This window comes from Nansenia antarctica, assembly GCF_963989245.1.
Source record: "Nansenia antarctica genome assembly, chromosome: 14".
Lineage (NCBI taxonomy): Eukaryota > Metazoa > Chordata > Actinopteri > Argentiniformes > Microstomatidae > Nansenia > Nansenia antarctica.
In genome coordinates, this window is record NC_137684.1 from 10,562,191 (window position 1) to 10,583,769 (window position 21,579).

At 42.7% G+C, this 21,579-nt stretch overlaps 1 protein-coding gene across 1 annotated transcript in view; it reads right to left on the reverse strand.

Moving 5' to 3' along the window:
* Positions 1 to 7,094: 7,094 nt before the first annotated feature.
* The window catches only part of ap3b2 (adaptor related protein complex 3 subunit beta 2), a gene marked incomplete at both ends in the record, with an annotated part of 56,987 nt that continues 42,502 nt past the window's right edge, over positions 7,095 to 21,579 (reverse strand). Inside the window, 12 exons of the mRNA XM_080545398.1 lie at positions 7,095 to 7,281; positions 7,822 to 7,957; positions 10,314 to 10,411; positions 10,593 to 10,677; positions 11,585 to 11,816; positions 14,173 to 14,282; positions 14,650 to 14,725; positions 15,058 to 15,235; positions 15,352 to 15,538; positions 16,788 to 16,902; positions 19,678 to 19,734; positions 21,405 to 21,535. Of these exons, the coding sequence (XP_080401524.1) occupies positions 7,095 to 7,281; positions 7,822 to 7,957; positions 10,314 to 10,411; positions 10,593 to 10,677; positions 11,585 to 11,816; positions 14,173 to 14,282; positions 14,650 to 14,725; positions 15,058 to 15,235; positions 15,352 to 15,538; positions 16,788 to 16,902; positions 19,678 to 19,734; positions 21,405 to 21,535 (1,592 nt within the window). The remainder of the gene's footprint in view (positions 7,282 to 7,821; positions 7,958 to 10,313; positions 10,412 to 10,592; positions 10,678 to 11,584; positions 11,817 to 14,172; positions 14,283 to 14,649; positions 14,726 to 15,057; positions 15,236 to 15,351; positions 15,539 to 16,787; positions 16,903 to 19,677; positions 19,735 to 21,404; positions 21,536 to 21,579) is intronic.

Genomic DNA, 21,579 nt, shown 5'->3' on the forward strand with positions numbered 1-21,579 from the left:
AGGGGGTTCTTGCACACATCATAAGGGTTGAATGACATCCAATTTAAAATGGTAAAAATATTAATAAATATAATTATAGACTAGGTTGACGATAATAATGCATAGAAAGAGTCTGCATACATGCAAAAAAACACATGTCCTGACTCCTGAGTGATACTAGAGTAGTGGTCACCAACCCGTCGATCGCGATCGACTGGTAGATCTTTGAGACTTTCCCTGTAGATCTTTGATTGATATTTTTTATTTTTTTATTTGTATTTTTCTTTTTAATAAATACACAAAGAGCCTATGTTTTGCACGCGCCTCTCTCTCTCTAGCAAACTGTTGTGTCGCAAATGCTGCATGAAAGTGACCAATCAGATAAGAGAATAGTACTGCTACGTGACTCGCAAAAAAAACATTTGTCAAAATGGTTTTCCAGGATTCTACAACAAAGGTGGATTTCTTCACTCTTTTGCACTTAAAGGAGAAAACGAGGGGTGTGGATATTTACAATGAGTTAAAAAAATATGTCGGTGAAAATGACATACCCATTCATAAACTAGTGGCGATTACTACTGACGGGGCCCCAGCAATGCGCGGTGCGCGCAATGGATTTATTGGACTGTGTCGTAATGACCCTGATTTTCCCTCCTTCATCAATTATCACTGTGTGATCCATCAGCAGGCCTTGGCTGGTAAGGTGTTGGACTTTTCCCATGTAATGACACTGGTGGTGAAACTAGTCAACTCGATTCGAGCGAAAGCGCTTCAGCACCGCTTATTCAAAGCGTTATTGGACAAGCTCGACGCTGCTTACGGAGACCTGCTTCTCCATGCTGATGTGCGGTGGTTGAGTCGCGGCAAAGTGCTGCAGCGATTTGTCGACTTGCTGCCCGAGATCAAGACGTTCCTGTCGACAAGGCAAGTGGTAGTAAATATTTTCATAGGCAAAGGACTTAAATTGGTGTGGAAAGTCAGATCTTTACCTTTTCTTTTTACTGTTTCCCCCTGCTTTTATATTCATTCTATGCATGTATATGTTTTTATATATGTTTTTATTCACTTTATGTTCTTATTCCTGTTGTAAAGCACTTTGAGCTGCATTTCTTGTATGAAAGGTGCTATATAAATAAAGCTTTACTTACTTAGGCCTACTTACTTACAAGGAACGAGGAGCACAAGGAACTGGCAGACGATGCGTGGCTACTGGACCTGGGGTTCCTGACAGACATAACCGCAAAACTGAACGCACTCAACTACGAGCTGCAGGGAAAAGACCGACACCTTCCCCACATGATAAGCACAGTAAATGGGTTCAAGGCCAAGCTCGGTGTTTGGACCACACACACCTAAAGAATGGGAGGCTGACACACTTTCCCAACCTGGAGAAAATGGCACAGGCCTTGGAAGACAATGATGCTTTTCACCCTGAGCAGTACTGTGCTCCCCTGGACAAACTGGCAACAGAGTTCAATCGGCGTTTTGGTGAGTTAGATGTCATGGGAGATATTGCTGCATTTGTCTCAAACCCATTTGTGCCCATTGATATAGAGCAGGTAGCAGCCAAATTCCAGCAAGTATTTACTTTGCCAAGTGGAGTTGACATGGAGATGGTTGATTTACAAAATGACAGAGCTGAAAGCCAGGTCAAGGGACAGTGACTTTTGGGGACTTGTCAGCAGAGAGAAGTTTCCTCTTCTCACTGCATGTGCACTAAGAGTGAGTGCCTACTTTGGATCCACATATCTCTGTGAAATGTCATTTTCACAGATGAAAATAATCAAATCAAAGTACAGGAGCCGCCTTACTGACAGACACCTCACAGACTGTCTCAGACTGGCAGTCAGTAGCTATGAGCCAAACTACAAAGCACTTGTAGACAGTATCCAGTCACAACCATCACACTGACTTGAGTGAGTAACATGACTGTTTCGATGTGAAAAGTAATGCTGCATAAGATGACTGCACTTAGCACTGACTGAGACACAAGTACACATTACAGTTCTACTTTATAAAATGCTATACTTGTAAATATGTTTGTCAATGTTAATAATATGAGAAAGTACACATTAGTTTTACTTTTGTTTTGATGTGAAAAGTGATGCTGCATAAGATGACTGCACTTAGCACTGACTGAGAAAGTACACATTACAGTTCTACTTTATAAAATGCTAATTGTAAATATGTTTGTCAATGTTAATAAGTAATAATAATAATTAAGTCAGTCAAGTGTCAAAATGTCAAGAATGTCAGCTAACGTTACTATGAACAAAATGATTTTATCATACATTCCTCCATTCCATGCCTTTATTTTTTTGTGTTGTAATGAAATTACATAATCAAACTTTGAATTGAATTTCAGTTATGTACCATTCTTAAAGCAAGACAGCTGCCTGATATGCTTGATACAGTCTTTTTTTTTGTTGTTGCATCAATTTTAATGTTGGACCAATGCATTGCATCTAATTAAAATACAGGCAAATAAACGTCATTAAGTTTAAAGTACTATCTTGGCTGTCTTTTTCTCTCAACGCTTCAATAGGTAGATCTTGCCTTCACCAAGGCCGAGGTCAGGGATCTTGGGCTTAAAAAGGTTGGTGACCACTGTACTAGAGTGATACTAGAGCAGGGGTGTCCAAACTACGGCCCGCGGGCCAACTGCAATTGCGGCATTGCGCCGATGTGGTGGCGGGGGCGCTGTTCAGCGAATAAGTTAGCTTTCGTTTTCGCTAGCGAAACAGCTGATAGTTGATGTTGACTGCTCAGAGAATACATATTTGAAAGTACAGAATGCCTGAGAGCCTTATATTGCATTATATTACATTATATTTTGAATGGTCATCTGGTGCCTGAATATTGTGTTTTCCTTTACATAAATAATGAACTTTCCACCATAAATTGCTGCAGAAAGGGCACAAATTGGTGCATATCAATTCACCAGAATGCAAGAAAAGCCTTGAATATAGTTTTCTGTATGTGGCCCTCTGTGAACAAAGTTTGGACACCCCTGTACTAGAGTGATACTAGCTAAAACAGGAGCTAAACATGAACAAATGCACAAGTTTCATACACGGCTAAAAACGCGCTAAGAAAGCTAAGAAGAAAGAGACTCGTTCTGTAAAGAAAGAAAGAAAAGAGAAGACGTCTCTTTCTTCTGAAAGAAAAGAGAAGACGTCTGTCTATTTTAACGGCTTGTCCATTTAGCTACACAGTTAAATGGTTACTTACCACTGAATACGCCATATTTTATTAGCACAATAAACCCACAGGGTTGCTTGAAGTTACTGTCTGGGAGTGTGGAGGCGGCGGGAGCGGGCGTGCCGAGGCTGAAATCAGACACCTTGATTGGAAAAATGTGCGTCAATTTATCCCTGGGCAGCTGGGTTCATTAGTTTGAAACTGCACCTCTTTAAAGTTAACCTCTTAACTTATTTGAAGTCATTGAACCTGCAAAGCCATTTCAACTCACCAAGGAAGTAGACAATTTCACAATTTTCCCAGTCAATTGCAGAAATATGAGACTATTTGTTCTTGTTCAACCACTTGTTTGGAGGCCACCTGAGCTCGCGGAGGGGTACACTACCACAGCACGCTGTCTGGTCATGCAGGGTCACATGCAGGGTCAGATAGTGACGTCACATCCTTGGATACAATGTATTACAATCCTTCTTATTAATTATTAGTATGGTGGCTGTCATTTCGTGACGTTAGAATTATAGAATTATAAGGTTCTATCTCCATTTTTGTTCTCAACCAAACACATTGTTATTCACCCCCAAACCACACACAGACCCCTCCAACATATCGTGACTTTTGTCAAAATTGAGTTTTTTTTTTTTTTTTACATAATCTGATCCATTAGGTTTTTATTAATGCCTGTGTGGTGTTATTTTTAAAATGTTGACATTTTTGAGTTAGTAATTAATAAAATACAAAGGTTCCATCTCACAAAACATAATGGAATGTAAAAACTTTGACGCTCAATATCTCTGAACTTCCCTAAACGGAGATAGAACCTTATAATTCTAAACTCACGATGTGTGTAATTGAGTACATTGCTTTGTTTTTCCAACTGTAAATAAAAGGGGAAAAAAACTATATGCATAATTATTTTGGGGTATTTATGTTGTCATGTTGCATTTTATTGGCACAGGACACGGGATGGATTAGAAACTGAACCCAATTAGAAACTGAGAGACAAGAAAATGTCCACACAGAAACAAGCTAATCAACATGGCACCATCGCTGATCTTTTCTATTTTATTGATATCTTAATTTGTATAATAAATAAAGCTGTAATACACCACATTATTTCACAACCACACAGAAGATATGGTAGACCATAATCATGACATCAGAAAGAGAAAGCCAGTGTGCATTGGAATAACAATAATAGTAACCTTTTCAAAGATTGCTCCAGCAAGTTGACATTTTGAGAGAGAAAGGTCACACCTGTGTTATACATTGTGGTTCAGGGTTATGAGAGCAATATTCAATTTCATGAAGTATGTGACTGAGTGAGGTATGACTTTAGATATAACGTCCTTGAAATATCTGCCTCTCACCATCTCTCTGATGCAGTTGAAACCTCATCTAAAAAGTATGTCTTACATTCTTTTACTATATCATGACTTCATGTAACAGTGAGATAAGTTCAAAAGCTTAACATATTTACCGGGGGAACAACACTGGTACTATAATGGACAAACAAAGACTTGAAACTTAGGCAGTAAATCAAGTAAACTCAAACCAAAGTAAATCAAACGAAGCAACATCTTTCATTGTTCCACCTCTCTTTGCTAACTGAGGCATTGATGCTTGATGCATTAAGACAAAGTCCTTTGGTGAGACAAAACACAATTACATCTTCCTACAGCCCCCCAACCCCCACCCAAAAAAAAGGAAAGAAAAAAAGAAACACAAGCAAACAAACAGGCAAACAAAAAAAACTGTGAATAAGTCAACTAGAAAAAGGAGAAAGTTAAAGAGTGATTCGGTTGGTTGGATGAATGGATGGATGGATGGATGGATGAATGGATAGATGAAAGAGAGCATGGACAGGTGAGAGGGGAGGTACATCATAAATATATCAATCAAATGAAGAGGTTCTGGTGATGGTCAGAGGGTAGCATGTATGCAGATACATGAGAAGGATGGTTGGAGGATAGATGGATGGATGGATAGATAGATAGATAGATAGATAGATAGATAGATAGATAGATAGATAGATAGATAGATATATGGATGAAAGACAGGATGGGATGGATGAGGGAGGGAGGGATAGATAGGAAGAAAAGATGATGGCTGGGAAGTTGAAAGACTGAGATAGTAGGATGGACAGATGGATAAAAGATGGTCAGTGAGTAGGATATAGGCAGACCGATGAGTTGGCTGACAGAGAGTTGGCTGGCTGAGTGATTAAGAGTGGTGGTTGATTGGTTGTTGGGAACAGTAGGGCAATTCCATTCTGTTGTAAGCAAGGGAAGGGATAATTCTGCCCCCTCCAAATATCCCCTTCACCAAGTCAACCAAAAAAATCCCTTCACCACAAACGGTATCCCACAATTCATTGCAATTCATTCAACACAGCCGAACAGTCTAGTGGTCACTGTTTTATACCTGTCTTTTGATGTAGGCTACCCAGACAAGTATGAAATAGCAACGCCAAACGGTTGTTTGCTGAACCAAGCCCACTAATTAATACATTAATAAATAATTAGACATTTAGCTCTCAGAGAGAGCACAGTATGCAGGTAGGCGTGGCAGTACAACCACATAGAAACCAATTGTAACACTCTTGTACTGCAGGCAAACGTGGATAACCTACTATTTATTTAATTTATATCTGACCGGAAGATATGCCCAAAAAAAGATATGCAAAACATTTATGGAAAGGCATGAGAGTGAGGACAGACTCTTTTTTCCTATCGTTTTTGTAAATTATTCAATCAAACAGAGAACATTTTCAAGTCATCACACACACACACACACACACACACACACACACACACACACACACCACCATCATCATCATCATCATCATCATCATCCCTTAGTCCCACTCAATGATCTTTCATATGGGTATGACAGTTACCGTAGTAACTAAAAGTCATACCTGCTCTACAGTTGTTTGCAAAGTAATAAGTAACCAAACGTAAAGGTCGGGAGTAACAAAGAACTTTCTAGTTATAGAAAAGAAAACCATAATGAACATTCAGTAGACAAAAGCTGACAGGAAATATTGAGGAGTGACCACTGTTTTCTTAATGATATACCCTGTTACTGTACTTACAGAGGATGGTGTTCAATGTAGATTGTGTTCCAAACACATTACCACTCAACTTTACAAAAAGGCATCATTTGTTAGTCTCACACAACATGTGAGTGGGTGTTTGTCTACATGCTACATTCTCACTCAGCTGAAACTCCATGGTCCTAATTAAGCATAGCAAGAGTCAAGGCATGGTCTTTCCTTCAGCTAATATTGTTCATCACAAAAAAGGGACTAGAAATGATGCAAGCAAAGATATTGAATAGAACTGAAATTCATTTTTTTTTCTCTTTCAAACCTGATCCTCCAAAATTAATTCAATAAATAAATAAATAAAATAATACACGTCATTCCCTAGATATAACATCAAACCTGTACAGCATTCAGGGGGTAAAACTCATAACTGTACTTTGATTCGTTTACACTAAAGGATTCAAGGTAACACTTAGATGTCTGATTGTCATTGACAAATCTTGCACAGCACTGCCATTCTGTAATTTGTTATGACAACATGTAAGGACACTATTATTTCCCCGAGGCAATTTCTTAAAGTGGGGGCTCTAAGAGGAAACAAACCTAATATTTCTTTCTGGTTAAATGCACAATCTATAAGTCTTGGAGAAGCCTCATTTGTTGAAACTTGAAACCGGCATACAGGACAGATCAATAAATGAGTGACAGGGAGGGAGAACTCGGAAGCATAGATGGTGGGTGGATCAAGAAATGATGAACGTGTGGTTGTGTGTGAGAGCTGAGGGAGACATAGGAGCTCCACAGGTGGTGGGGGTAGGAGTATGGTAGGAGTATGCTGGGGTCAGGGGACTAGGGGGGGTGAGGGCCATCACTGTGTGAGGGCCTGGAGGATGTCCTTAACCAGCATCGTACCAATCACCATTTTCTCACAGTTGACCGTCAGCTGGGCTGCCCCTTCTTCTTTGGTCACCACGGTGACCAGCACGAGGCTGCCACTGGTCACTGTCTTCCCAGCAAACCTGTGAATCGGCATAGGAGGAGGAGGAACAGGAGGGCTGAGTTCAAAGTTCAAAGGTCAGAGTATCAAAGAGTGGAAACAAAGATAATGTGAAAGAGAAAAAAAGCAGGTGACAAAAAAAGTTACGTGAATCAACAGGTATGAGCAGCAGCAACAAAATATGATACATAGACACATACACATTTACCATTCAATATGAATATAGTCACATTCACATTCGAATGTCAGTGTTTATCCTAATAGTGTATCCTACTTTACACTAAGTACTTTACCCTAAAGACACTTATATTTAGATTTAGTAATCAAAAAATTAATTAGACCCCTATACTTTCTTTTATCTATTTTTTAATTAAAATGTTATTTTACTACTCAATCTTTTCAGTTTGTAAAGTGTCTTTGAGTGTCTAGAAAAGCAATATATAAGTCTAATGTATTATTATTATTATTATTATTTATGAGAAAATAGTTCTACATCCTGCTTAGCAACATGGCCTGATGATAGTAACGTCCACGTACCCGTACTCCAAGCCCACTTTGCTAACTACGCCATGCACCTAGCTAGCGGTACACATCGTACCTGCACTCCTTGTCCGAGCCACAGGGGACTCTACTGAGGTTGGCTGCAGTGGTGACCCTCTGGACGATGGCGTGGTCACTCTGGCACTCTCCCAGGGTCAGCTTCTCAGTGATCTCGTTCATGCCCATCAGCTGACCTGTACGGGGGTGGCGGGGGAGGACGGGGAGGGGAGGACGGGTCAGAACAGCAGAGTGGTCAAGGAGTCGATCACAGCACAGCCAGGGTCCGCGTAGAAAGCCATAAACATTCCATTCAATGTTTACCCAGTACTGAGGTACCCCATGTGTGTTGTTTGAGAAGGTAAACTGAAATCCATTTGGATACATGTGAGATATTTAATGCATTTAATCTTTACCAAACCTCCCTGTGTAATATGCCATGGTATATGGAGGCTTTTGTGTCCATACGCCATTTTGATACTACAAAGAATCTACATTACAAGCTATACAACTATAGGTTCTCTAGGGGTCGGAAATAAGGGACTACTTGGGGTACACCTACACCTACTCACACCAATATTTGCACAAGTAGAAGCATTCATGCCTAAATCTGCCTTAGGGTTGAGTCTTAGACTATGACTACATATGACTAGCAGGAAAGTAGAATCACAGCAGTTCTGAGGGGATTCTCTGTGATTTTCTGTGAGGTTGCAGATCTATGCTATCTGCCATATTAACTCTGTCTGTCACACACCCCTGGCACATGCATATCCCTCCCAAACAAAGGAAAGGCTCCTCAGAGTATTAGTTTCTTAATCATTCTATTCCTTTTTAAGATGATTCCGACAAACCTCTCCTACAAACTATAGTAACTCTTGCCCCCAAATTACAATTTATCATCATTCTCTTTACCAAACTGTGAGTACCAATCTTAAAGGGGTAGCTCACTAATAAAATCGAATTTCTGTGATCAATCACACACCTTCAAAGACATGTTTTAAGCCCATAAGACACCATCATTAACCTCCAGCATAATAAAACATGTGGAATCGCAAGTTGCTGAACAACCAGGATATGGACTTAATCATGTCTTTGTACCTATCTGAGTGATGGTACTGCATGTGGTTGATCACAGAAATTAGATTATAGAGTGAACTGTCCCTTTAAATAGGGTATTTGCGCAAGACAAGCTGTATTCCAGGACTGTACGTGGAATGGCAAGACAATACCTGACCGCTAACTTGCTAGTAGAACTTCATCAAAATGTGAGGCAACATAAGCAGCATGCCACTCTCCTCTCACCATAAAGACACACGTCTGGGTGAATGTGGCTAATGTATGTATTCATTATTTAGCTGACTTCACATCGTGGTAAATATCTATATTTTATCATTGTCAAATGAAATTATTTCATTCATCAATGTTTACATCCCGTATAACACAATTGTGAATGAAGAGAATGATGCTTTTAAAATGCAGTGTCTTTCTAAGGCTGCCATCATCATTTTTGACATTCCTGGCGCTATTCCACTGTGCTGGCTAACGTGGGGGTAAAGTGTGGATCAGGATTATCGGATCCAGGAGCATTCCCAGTCATTCCTGGTGAGGCTGAGTAAGTGTGAGAGGCTAGGATGCAAGTTAGGTCAGGTCAGTTGTAACTGCCGCTTAGCGAACTAGAGATGCATGGTCAGTATCACCCAGGCATTAGAAATCGCTGAGGGGAAAGGGGTGGGGGGTGGGGATCAGCTTGAAGCAAGGGGAGATGTTGAGGGGAAAGTGGGGAGGTTGAAGTCTTGTGTTGAGGGGGAGTTAAGGCAGGTGGCACATAGACAGCTGACAATCACAAGTCTATCAAAGGAAACTTACCTAGACTCTGTAATAGCTTCTCTATTGGGACCAGTAACAAGAGGAAGGAACGGAGGATATGACATGTTTAAACACACACTATGGTTTGGTATGATGTTAAAACCTTGCCCTTTGTTAGTCCTTGAGAGTTTACAACTGCTATGACTGGTGTGAACAAAGAGCAAGGTTTCCTAGTAAAGAGTGGACCAGGTTAGTAGTGATAGCGCTGTAGTCTCATGCCATTGTTATAGTTAGTGAGTATGGTAACCGTTGGAAACTGTAGTATATTAGCGAGACACAAATAAATAGACATGATTCAACTACTATTTCAACCCCAAACTCCACCATGAGAGAGACTACACCCTGAGAGAGACAAAGATAATCAATTGTGAAACGACGGGTAATCAACAAAAAGAAACCGTCTCACTTCAAAACGTCATGCAGCATTTTTTTCAAAACAGTTCTTTGGTTTCCATCCATGCATAATATATCCACCAAGGTTCATTTCAAACCTGCATACAGAGAGAACCGCAGCCTCTGTTGTGACTACCCCCACATTTAATATGTTACCTGCTATCATGGGGCCTACGGGACATTTCAGATATGTTGGAGGGGCCTGTGTGTGGTTTGGGGGTGAATAACAATGTGTTTGGTTGTGTTTTGTGTCGTCAGTCATAGTGGTTTCTATGTAGACGTCCCTGCACTCACCTTGTTCCTTCTTGAACTCGTTTTCTGTCATGAAAATGGGCATCATCAGCTCTCCTACCGGCGGTTGGATCGACACAAAGAACTTCCTGGTATGAGTGCTGGAAATCAACGAGAAGAGGAGATATGGGCATGATTCACTTGGAAGGCCTTTCAACTCAAATTGGATTATGTCAAGTTGACAAGTTATTTTTGCTCAAGCTAAATGGGTTACCCATAGTGTGTAATACATTATTTTTCTCAGAGTTGAGAGTGACATCAAAATCCTACTCTCTCTCTCACCAGAGCTGGAAGTTAGCTGCCTGTGTGGAATCACAGAAGTCGATGCCCATCACCACGGTAACGGTCTCACCCGCAGGTAGGACCTCTGATGACACAAGTTAAGAAAATGAGAAAAAAGAGAATAGTCAGATATAGTGTTTTGTTTACATGCACCAAACAGGAGGTTAATTCGTACCTTGGTAGTGCCATCATTCCAAATGAATTATTCACGAGTAAACATACATTGTATCTTACACAACATAACTACTTATAAATACTTTCTTACCAAAGTGAGTTTTTTATGTGATTTTACTATGTCTTGTAATTTTGTGATGTTTTTATTTCCTGTAGTTCTGTTTGATGTGATTTGACTATGTCCTGTGTAATTCTGTTTTAAATTGTTTATACCATCTGAGGCCGTATTTCCCTGTGGATTTACTTGCCCAGGGACTGCTGATGTAATTGAACTACCCAGCTAACTCAGGGAGAGTCAATGACTGTCCATTGTCCCTTTTAAATAAACTAATAAATAAATAAATACATAAATAAAAGGGTATAGATGAGAAAAATATATAAAAACATTTATGCCTAGTTGATCAAAAGTGTCCACTGACATGGTGTAGCGGTCTAAGCACTGGCCACTAGTGCAAGCTGCCCACCGGGGACTGGGATCGTATCCCAGCTCGCCAGATCCGGATATGGCTGGGGCACACACGGGGAGCGGCATATTGGGCGGCCGCTCCCGAGGGCGGTATAGGAGTATTTCCGGACAAGGATCCGTCGCGCAACAGCGCCCCCGGGGTGCCGGAATAACAGGTGCTGGGCTCGAGGAGCCAGTCAGCTAGTCTGCCTGGCGGCCTCTTCTGGGACTGCCGGCCACGGGGTCGTGCGGCGGATCCTTCGCAATAGGCAGGGGATAATTGGATGCTAGGTTGGGTTCAATTGGCTACCAAATTGGGTGAAAAAAGGGATAAAAAAAAAAAAAAAAAAAAAAAAAAAAAGTGTCCACTGACCGATTTCGAGGAACTCCTTGATCCTCATGCCAGACTGCAGCTTGGCCTCCTCCAGATGCAGGTTCTTGGCCTCTGACGTGGCGCTGTTGGTGAACTGGATCTGGACCGCTACCATGTGTGGGTCGGGGCTGAAGGGCTGGCGGCTGAAGCAGTACTCCACAGACAGGCCCTCTCCCGTGATGCGGTGCAGCAGCTCGTGGGTTTTCATGGAACCACCGGATGGGGTGATGGTCTAAACCGCAGCCAGAGAAAACCCATGGTTCAGTATGGTCTCACAGGGTTAAATACGCATATTCGTACACGATTTCAGCACATTTGCACTCAAACTTTAGAACGTCAAACAGGGACAGCATGTGACAGGTGAAAAGGACAACGTGATAGTCTCATGACAAAAAAAGCTGGTGAGTGAATTGTCTTACTTGAATTATCTTAGTTTCGTTGTCTGGTACCGTACTTATACTCTGCAATGACAATAAAGTTGAATCTAATCTAATCTAATCTAATCTAATCTAATCTAATCTAATCTAATCTAATCTAATCTAATCTCTGCTGGAAATTGCCCCACTATTTCGTGGCTACGTCATATCGTCACAGAATTTTTTAAACCCAGAGTTCTAAATGGCCATTACTAGAACGCTTCGCGATACTGGAACAGGAACGCTTCGCGAAACTGACCAAACAGACAACAGCGGCAAATTCTTCCACATTTGTTATTGTTTCTTAGAATCAAAAGGTTTTCCCTACATTCAGCCATGATTTTAGGTAAGTTAATATATCATGACTATATGTGTACATAATTGGTTTCAATATTTAGAAATGAAAATCATTTTTATATACAGCCCCCCTATTCCAGGGCACCAAACGTAACGGGACAATTGGCTTGACGGGGGTTTCTGGTCAGTCAGGTGTGTTCCGTCACATCATTTGTGCAGCATAAGAGAGCTGTCCATGTGTAGTATCGATTCTAAGCTTTGCCTTTGCCTTTGGAGTCTGCTATTGATGTCTGTCAACATCAGGACCAGAGAGGCGTCAATACAAGTCAAGGAAGCCACTATTAGGCTGACCAACCAGAAAGAAAACCTTAGGTTTGCCAAAAGCAGTTTGGAACATCATCAAAAAAAAGACTTCTACAGTGGATGACCAAAGAATTCTTCAAATAAGAATAACTAAGAAAACCCCCAAAACAACTGTGCTATGCCTCATTTAGTTTAGACCTATCCAATTCCCTGAGGTGGCAGGCCCACACGGTGCATAGGAGTTAAGGGCTAGGGGTTGATTTGGGATTCAGCAGGAGTCTAGGCTGTCCATAATAGCATCTTGTCTAGAGACATTGACATCTCAGCACTGATATCTCTTCCTCTGATCTATAGTCTGTTCGTTTTTCCAGTTGTCGTGTTCCTGTTGATGGTATTTTGATAAGGCCAACAGGCAATGAAGAGGCAGTTCAGACAGGTGCCAAGCAACCAAACAAAACCTTCATAGAAAACACAGTATGAATACCTTACTATTGATGACTATTATCAGCTTCTTGTATTTGTCTGTCTGTTTGTCTGTCTGTCTGTCTGTCTATCTCTCTCTCTCACTCTGCTATCAGCCCCCCCTCCCTCTCTTTCTTGCATCTCTCTCAGATCAACCAAGCTTCACTATCAAAACAACCTCTGTGTGCATCATTACTCACTTTTCCATTTATCTGGCACAAATTGTTGCCAGCCATTTCCATGGCTACCCAGCACTCGCTCTCATAGTTGACAGTCACTTTGTGTCATAGCGTGAGTGTGTCAGAGACTACCATCCGCAGAACACCTTATAGGCCGAACTACAGAGGCGTCACTGCATGACCAGTCATCCTCAATAAGGAAGGTCAGGTTACAGTTTGCTAAAAAGCCCGCAGAGGTCTGGAACAAGGTGTTGTGGACCGATAAGACTAAATATTCTCATGTGCCAGCCCAGAGTGATTGCAAGAGGAACTTTTGGAGAAAAAAGGATCTGCCCAGGAGGTACAGAGCAGCAGTGTGAAGCGTTGGTAGCGCCACGCTCTACTAACCGAGCCACAGGGAAGCTAGTTGACGATGTTACTGCTGAAGAGAAGTCAAGAGTACAGAAACGTCTTGTCTGCTCAAGTACGAGCGAATGCCTCCAAATTCATCCGGTGGCGCTTCATGGCATACGTGTTTCCCAATGGATTTTATTGAACGTGAAGAGCCTCTGAGGTTCCCGTTGCTCTGCCAGTCTTCCCCTAGCTGTCACCAGCCCCACGTTACTCGCATAGTGCGCGTGAGCGTTGAAAAAGTAATTAAGGTTTACCTCGTAATCAATTCTACGTTCTAATTAGAAAACCCTGCCTATCTCATCCATTCATCTCTCATTTAGTTCATTTCGCTCGCCTAACCTCATCACTTTTAATGTTGATATTTAATAATAATAATAATAATGATATTCGGTTGTAGGTGCTCGCACGGTAGTAATAACGGGGTAAGTGTTATTGTGCTAGTGTCCAATCTGGCTGCAGACTAGATGATAATGAGGACCGCAACGGAAATAAATCAGTCGATTTTATTGTGTTTTTAACAACCCTGGGTTGTATTTACCGTGGGGGACATCACAGTGTCCGTCAGGGACAGGCCCTCCAGGTCCGTCACCAGGCTGTTAGACAGGAAGCTGTTGACGGGCGTGGCTTGAGGAGACGGGGCGGGGTCAACTAAGAGGAGGAAGGATGGATGAGTATTATTTATTATATATTATATTATTGATATATTATCCACACACACACATCCACACAGAGGGAGAGAGAGAGAGATGGAGAGAGAGATGGACAGAGAGAGAGATGGAGAGAGAGAGAGAGAGAGAGAGAGAGAGAGGGAGAGAGAGGGAGAGAGAGAGGAAGAGAGAGAGAGAGAGAGGGAGAGAGACATTGGGGTAATATTGACCACACACACACACACACAAACACACACACACACACACACACAAAGAAGAGGTGTTTAAGTGAAGACAACAGATCTTGAGATGTTCCATGTTAGGGAAATAATGGAATGGACTGCAGAGCAAAATGTGGATGAACTTACAGTTGTCAAAATCAAGTAGAGACATTTCTTTCTTCTCTTTCTTGTTTTCTTTTTTGGGTGGTTTAGATACAACGGTCTGGAAGAGAAAATTGGAGAAACCAAATGAACCTCTGCCTTGCATGATCAATTACACTTTGTCATTCATTTACCCAAGTGTACCTTTGTGTGTGTGCATGTGTGTGTATGTGTGTGCGTGTGTGTGTGTGTGTGTGTGTGTGTGTGTGTGTGTGTTGGTGTGTGTCATGGTGTGAGTGTGTCTGTGTGTGCGTGTGTGTTGGTGTGTGTCATGGTGTGAGTGTGTCTGTGTGTGCGTGTGTGTTGGTGTGTGTCATGGTGTGTGTGTGTATGTGTGTGCGTGTGTTGGTGTGAGTGTGTATGTGCATAGTCCATTCTCACAAAAAGCCTCACCTTTTTCTTCTTCTTAGACTCTGCCTCAGATTCTGACTCCTCTGACTCCTCCTCCTCCGACGACTCGCTGCTCTCTGATTCGCTCTCCTCCTCCTCCTCCGATTCAGACTCGGATCTGCTCTTCTGCGGTTTGCCCTTCCTCTGGACCTTCCTCTCCTCCTCTGCACTGCTCTGCTCGCTGTGTGTGTGAAGATTTCAACATTTCATGAACAATTTCAACATTCAACCTCCAGGTTGTTTACTAGCTTGGTGGAACCAGCCATGGAATACTGAATGGTGAACTGTGAGCTTCACCTTTCACTTTCCACCACCGGCTTCTTTACTTTGAGCTTCTCGACCGTCTTCTTTTTCTTCTTCCTCGCCTCCTCCTCGTCTTCCTCCTCCTCGGACTCTGACTCCTCCTCGCTCTCGTCGCCCTCTGACCCCGACCCGCTCTCCTCGCTGCCGCTGCCCGACTCTGACCCGCTGGCCGTGTCTGACTCTGGAGGGGGGGGGGGGGGGGGGAGGGGGGGGAGGGGGGGTGCATGAGAAGGATTATATAAATGGACTGACTTAAATGGACTGACTTACGGCCAAGCTCCACCTGCTGCGTTGCGTCAACTCGCCATCGACGTTGCGTCAACTTCCCGTTGTCCAAGCTCCACCTGCAGCGTTGCGTCAACGTTGCGTCAACGTCAACGTTCTACTCTAGCTCCACTGGCATTTTTTGTATACGGGAGTAATTTCACCCTTGACTGCAATTATGTCCACAACAATAACAACATCATACAGAACATTTTCCAATCAGGGTAATATTTTATCTACATATTCCCAAATAGATAGTTGCTAGTTCAGTAGATGTTCAACTAACTGTCAACAACATTTCAACTAACTAACCACTAATCCTAAACCTTGCCCTAACCTTAAATCTAATAACCCTATCCTTAACCATAAATCTAGTTACATATCAACAGCAACAACTAGTCGCATATAAAAAATAATATTTTTCGACCTCAAGGATGAGCTGTTCGTCGTCCATTCCTGCAACAAGAGTTCACCACAGGTGCGGTGATTGACGCCCCACGTGGGCGCCCCACGGCGTCCATCCACCCTCCAAAATCAAACTTTTTAAAAAGTCTACTTTGGACGCAGCCATCGGACGCAACGCTGACGCAACACAACGCAGCAGGTGGAGCACCTTTCATTGATTACAATGCATTTGATCCCGATTTCGGACGCAACGCACATTAGACGCAACGCTCGATGGCCATGGTGGAGCTTGGCCGTTATATAGCGCCTTATTCCAAAGCGCTTTACAATGGCCTCTCATTCACCATTCACACACACATTCACACACACATTCACACATACATTCACACACACATTCACACATTCACACACACCTTCACACACACCTTCACACACACATTCACACACCAATGGCGGCAAGCTACCATGCAAAGCGCCGGCCCGCTCATTGGGAGCAATTTGTGGTTAAGTGTCTTGCCCAAGGACACTTCGAACCGCCGATCTGCCAACCGTGCGATCATTAGACGCCGGCTCTACCTCCCCCAGATTATATCTACTTCATAAAGATTCTGCCTCTTACTAAGGTAATGTAAGTTACAGTACCTAAACGCACTCAGACAGACAGACAGACACACACACACACACACACACACACACACACGGTTGTCAAACTATTCCACAATGTGTGTGTAGTTGTGTTGGTGAAGAGCCCCTGTAGTTACCGCTGTCAGCTGACTCGGTGGGCCCAGACTCCCCCTCCGAATCTGAGTAGAACGGCTTCTCCACCTTCTTCTCTTTCCTCTTCTCCCGGCTGCTGCACTTTGTCCACTCCGGCACCTGGCAAAGGAGGTCAGTGGTCAGACAGTCAGTCAGTCGTGGCAGAAGGACTGAAGCGTTGGAGGGAAGCAGAGACAAGGACAGAGAAGAGGCAGCGTGGCCATGAACGCATCTCCCTTGGCAGACAGAGTGAACCAAGAAAACCCTGTGCACATAAGCACCAGTATGTAGGGTTCTGCACAATTGACCTAATATATACATTAATCTTGTGTTAAGCTTGTGTCTATTTTTTGATAGTGTCAGCACCAGGTGATGCCTTTATGGCCAGCGAAATAGTGTTTTTATTTACAGCTCCATTAAAGAGGTGATGTCCTTGAGGAGATGTCCATAGCCTCACTACATGTAAGGAGTAACCAGTTCATCAGCCAGAGAATTCTTTTCTATCCTGTCCTCAGTGGGGAGATAAGTTGTTTTTCATACAAACACCAACCCCCAGAATGCAACTTGTGCATTGTGAAGATTTGCATTGTGTGTGAGGACTGTGGAAGGAACTTCTGAAGGAATCGACTCTTTAATTGGTATAGAGACAGAGGAGGAGTGTGCTGCGTTGGGTAGTTTGTCTCAGCTAGGCACATAACAGCAGCTACGGAGGCCAGGGGGGTCAAAAAGCACTTTTGGGGGGGGCTCTATGGGTTGAGGCTCAAAGAGGCAGGGCTCTTTGGCACTGACTGACTCACGCTGGTTAAAGTTGTGACTCTTTCGAGCAGCGTAATAACCTGGCGGACGGGGGAAAGAAAAAGAGTGGAATGGAGGTGAGATGAGAAAAGGAAGGAAAGTCTACAAGAGGTCAAGAAAGCAAGCAAGACAAAAATCACTGACAGGGAATTGAGTTGCACTTCTCAATACTGTGGGTTTAAAAAGAATATAAACAGTTTTCAATAATAGCAAACGTAAAACAATAAGGATTCAACAAATACTTGACTTTAACACAAACCCCATGATGAATTATTCTTTAACATACTTTGATAAAGTTTCACTCGTTAAAATACTTACGCATTGTTTAAAAGACATAAACCAAACCAAGTATTTCAAGAAATAACTTAAAGAAACATTTCACAGATGGTCACCATGACTCAACTGCAAGCTATAAGTGGTCTAAATTAAATTAACTAAATTATCAAATTAAAATGTAAATAAGTGAGAAAATAGCCTTTCACTGAATCAGGAAGTAATGTATACATGGCATGGGAGTTTATCCCAGATAGCCACAGAGGAGTGTCTAAGCTAAAATGCACGTAGGTAAACACAAGTGATAGATGTATGCACTAGCGCAGTGCTTATGGATATTAAAAACCAGTAGAATAGTATTAGACTATAGAATAGTAGCTAATTCTGGAATGGTAAGCTCAATCCTCCCTCCTTGTAGTTTTCAAAATCATGTGATTACCCCCAAATACATCACTTAGGGTAAAATATTCAAACTAGCGATACCTAGCTTGTGCTCTACAGAGCTCATTTTGAAGCCGTTTTCACATGCCCACAAGTTCGTTAAGCGATCTGGACAAAATCGGTGAACTGTCCTTTTAACCCCAAAACAATAAAAAAAAAATACTTCAGAGACTATGCAATTTGCTTTTAAAGTGAATATGATACATTTATCAATTTCGTATTAAACAGTCATTACCACACATCAGCTATCAATGCCTATTCAATGACAAAGCATGAGGTGGTGTTGTTTGCTAATCAAACGTTGCCATGGCAGTGCGACAAGGATGGAATGATTGATCCAGAGGGAATGGAATGGTGGAACAGTGGAGTTGGTCAAGGCAGATTTCAGAGAGCAAACAAGGTCAGCAGACACAGCAAACCACACAGAATCCAAACATCGCCAACAGAAATGTGAACACATGCAAACCAAACTGCGTAAAATCCTAAAAATACAACTTGGATTTGGTCTTGGACTTACAACAATGGACTGGCTCTATACAGTACTATACAGCTAGTTTTGACCCTACTGTAGCTGGAGGACAGCTCTCACCTCAGTTAAAGGGTTAGAATAAGGGTTAGTTCAAAATTACATATTTGGTGGCCTGGGGTGGTCCAGTGGTCTAGCACCGCGGTCTACAGTGCACACATATGCCCATGTCAGCATGGGTTTAGATCTAGCCCATGCCCTGCTGACATGCCCTCTCTCCCTTACTTTCCTGTCTGTCTTCACTACATCTGTCTAACATATATATATATATATATATATTTACATATTTGGTTCCTTACCCTATCTGAACCAATGTACCGTTCCTTCTGCACATGTTGTCCCCTCTCCCATCTCTCAACTTCACATGCTACTACAATGTCACCAAAAGTCAACCTGCTCCTCTACCAAACAAATGTCAACTTCCAAATACCGAACCCAACGTGATGTGAAGTGTGAAAAACGTCCTAACCTCCCAACCTCTCGCCCCCCTCGATTTTCTATTCACTACTACTCTACTCTCTTGTATTGCATTCAACAATGCTGTTGCTGTTGCTGTTGTTCTTATCTTTTTATTTAAAATTGTAATACAATTACGTAAATAAAACGGGGAAAAAAAACAACCAATGAGCTGTAGCTACATCATGGGTCACAGCCGTTCTGACTACTGTACATAGACTGCTGTTATGTCTAAGTCTCCATACGTTGAGATAGATCAAGATAGTCATTTGTCATTTGGTTCAACTATCCCTCTAACTGACCTCCCTGCTTTACGTATGTTAGCCTGTAGTACAAAGAGATAGAGAGAGAGTAGAGCAGTAATAAAAAAAACAAAAAGACACTGCACTCCCAAACAGGGGCACCTCTCTCCAGTCTCCCAGCAGGCCGATCCGCCCCTCGCTGGTGGAGACCTCCTCTATCTGTGGGCCGGGGGCACACAGAGAAACACAGACCGTCAGAGAGGCGTCAAGGTTTCTAAATGTGACGGTGAAAGCGGGAACAAGTCGGCAACCGATCAAAATGTTCAGACTTTTATTCTGAATAATGTAAATAAATGTCAACGTTGTTGAAAATCAATGACACACCCGCTAGTCAAGCCAAAATGTTGCAATGCAATGGATTTGGTGAGTAATCCCCACTACTACCTAGTTAGTGTATAGTAGTGGGCATTACTCACAGAATCCATTGCATTGCAATTTTGGCTTTTTTGTCATTGATTTTCAACCATGTTGAAATGTATTTACATTTTTCTGAATAAAAGTCGGAACATTTCGATTGGTTGCTGACCTGTTCCCGCTTTCACCAGCTGCTGCCACAAATGTGAAATGGTCAAAGGATACCGAACAACCACACCTGCGACCTCATCTGGAAATCTGTATCGGTCATGAATGAAATGTTAATGCATAACCATGGAGAACGACGAAACACCATAACACAAACAAACAAACACACAGTTCACAAAGCAACAATGGCCAAGTGTGACAACCAAATCAGACAGTGATGTCACTCCTTCCCTTGCACCAATCAAAAATGCAGAGTGGTTTTGTTCCCGGGTAGATTTGGTTATACGGAGTACGACATCAGTGTTTTGATTTGACGTCCACATATTTGGCACATAATTGCTGAATATGAAACCGATGGTGTGTGGAATGATAGGGTGGAGAAAAGGGGGCATTGGGCAGGCTGAATATTATAGGGTGTTCTGGTGAGAATATTTCAGGATTAACTGTAGTACTGCATGTGTGAGTCTGTGTGGTGTTGAGTGTGATATGTTCATCTATGGCTAGTCATGTTGAGTCATGCTGAGTTATCCTGTAAAGCGTATCCTGTAATTACATCTCTGTATGAAATGGGCTATATCAATAAAGTCTGATTTGATTTCATGTACTGTACAGTCAACTCTAACAGTGAATTGTGTGTGTGTTTGGTGCCTCGTTTCTGTGCATTGCAGGAAGTGAGCCTTTTGTCCGCCCCAATCCCATGTACCATTGGCTCACACAGTTGAGAGGTCACCAAAGTGAGTCAGCTGAGTGTTTGTTGACCAATGGGAGGCCAGAGCAGCAGAGGGGTACAGCAGGGTAGCATGAGCTTAGCTACATCTATCCAGTGGGCTAGGCGCCGGTATCATTTAATTAGCAACGATGTCTGTATCAGTGTTGCTAATCTAACCTCCTTGCCGTTACACTGGAACAATACACCCTAACGTTACCACTGTCTCCGAATTAACACTGGGGCAAGAGTTCTCTATTCCACTATCAATTCTAGATTCAGTCTGTCACCAGCGGCGGCACTGACTGTGTGTGGGGCAGCATCCCTTTGGAAATGCATGGAGGCCAATAGGGATGCGCTCGCTTTACAGCGATGACGTCATGGTGATAGTGAACGGAGAGGGGAATCGATGTGGGGGGTGACAGATGGAGTCAGTGTTATGTGCGTTTTGGTGCGTTTTGGTGGTGAGCTAGTGCGCCCCCCTCTGAGGCACTGCCCTTCTAGAGGCACGCCCCCCTCAGGCTCTCCATCTTTGGGTAGCCCCTGGGAAACCCCTATGGGCCCCCCTGTCTCTGGTTGTTACTGTTTCCACTTCACGCACAGACTCCTTCACCTCCACGTTGCGCACGGAGGGGTCTGGGGCGGCCTCGGGCCAGTCGGGCAGCTCCTGGTAGCCCCCGGCCTTGGCGTTCAGCAGGTGGGACAGCGAGCCCAGCTGGAAGTGGTCTCGGTCTGGGAAGGGAAACAAAGTCCGAAATCTAGATATACTTGCAGTA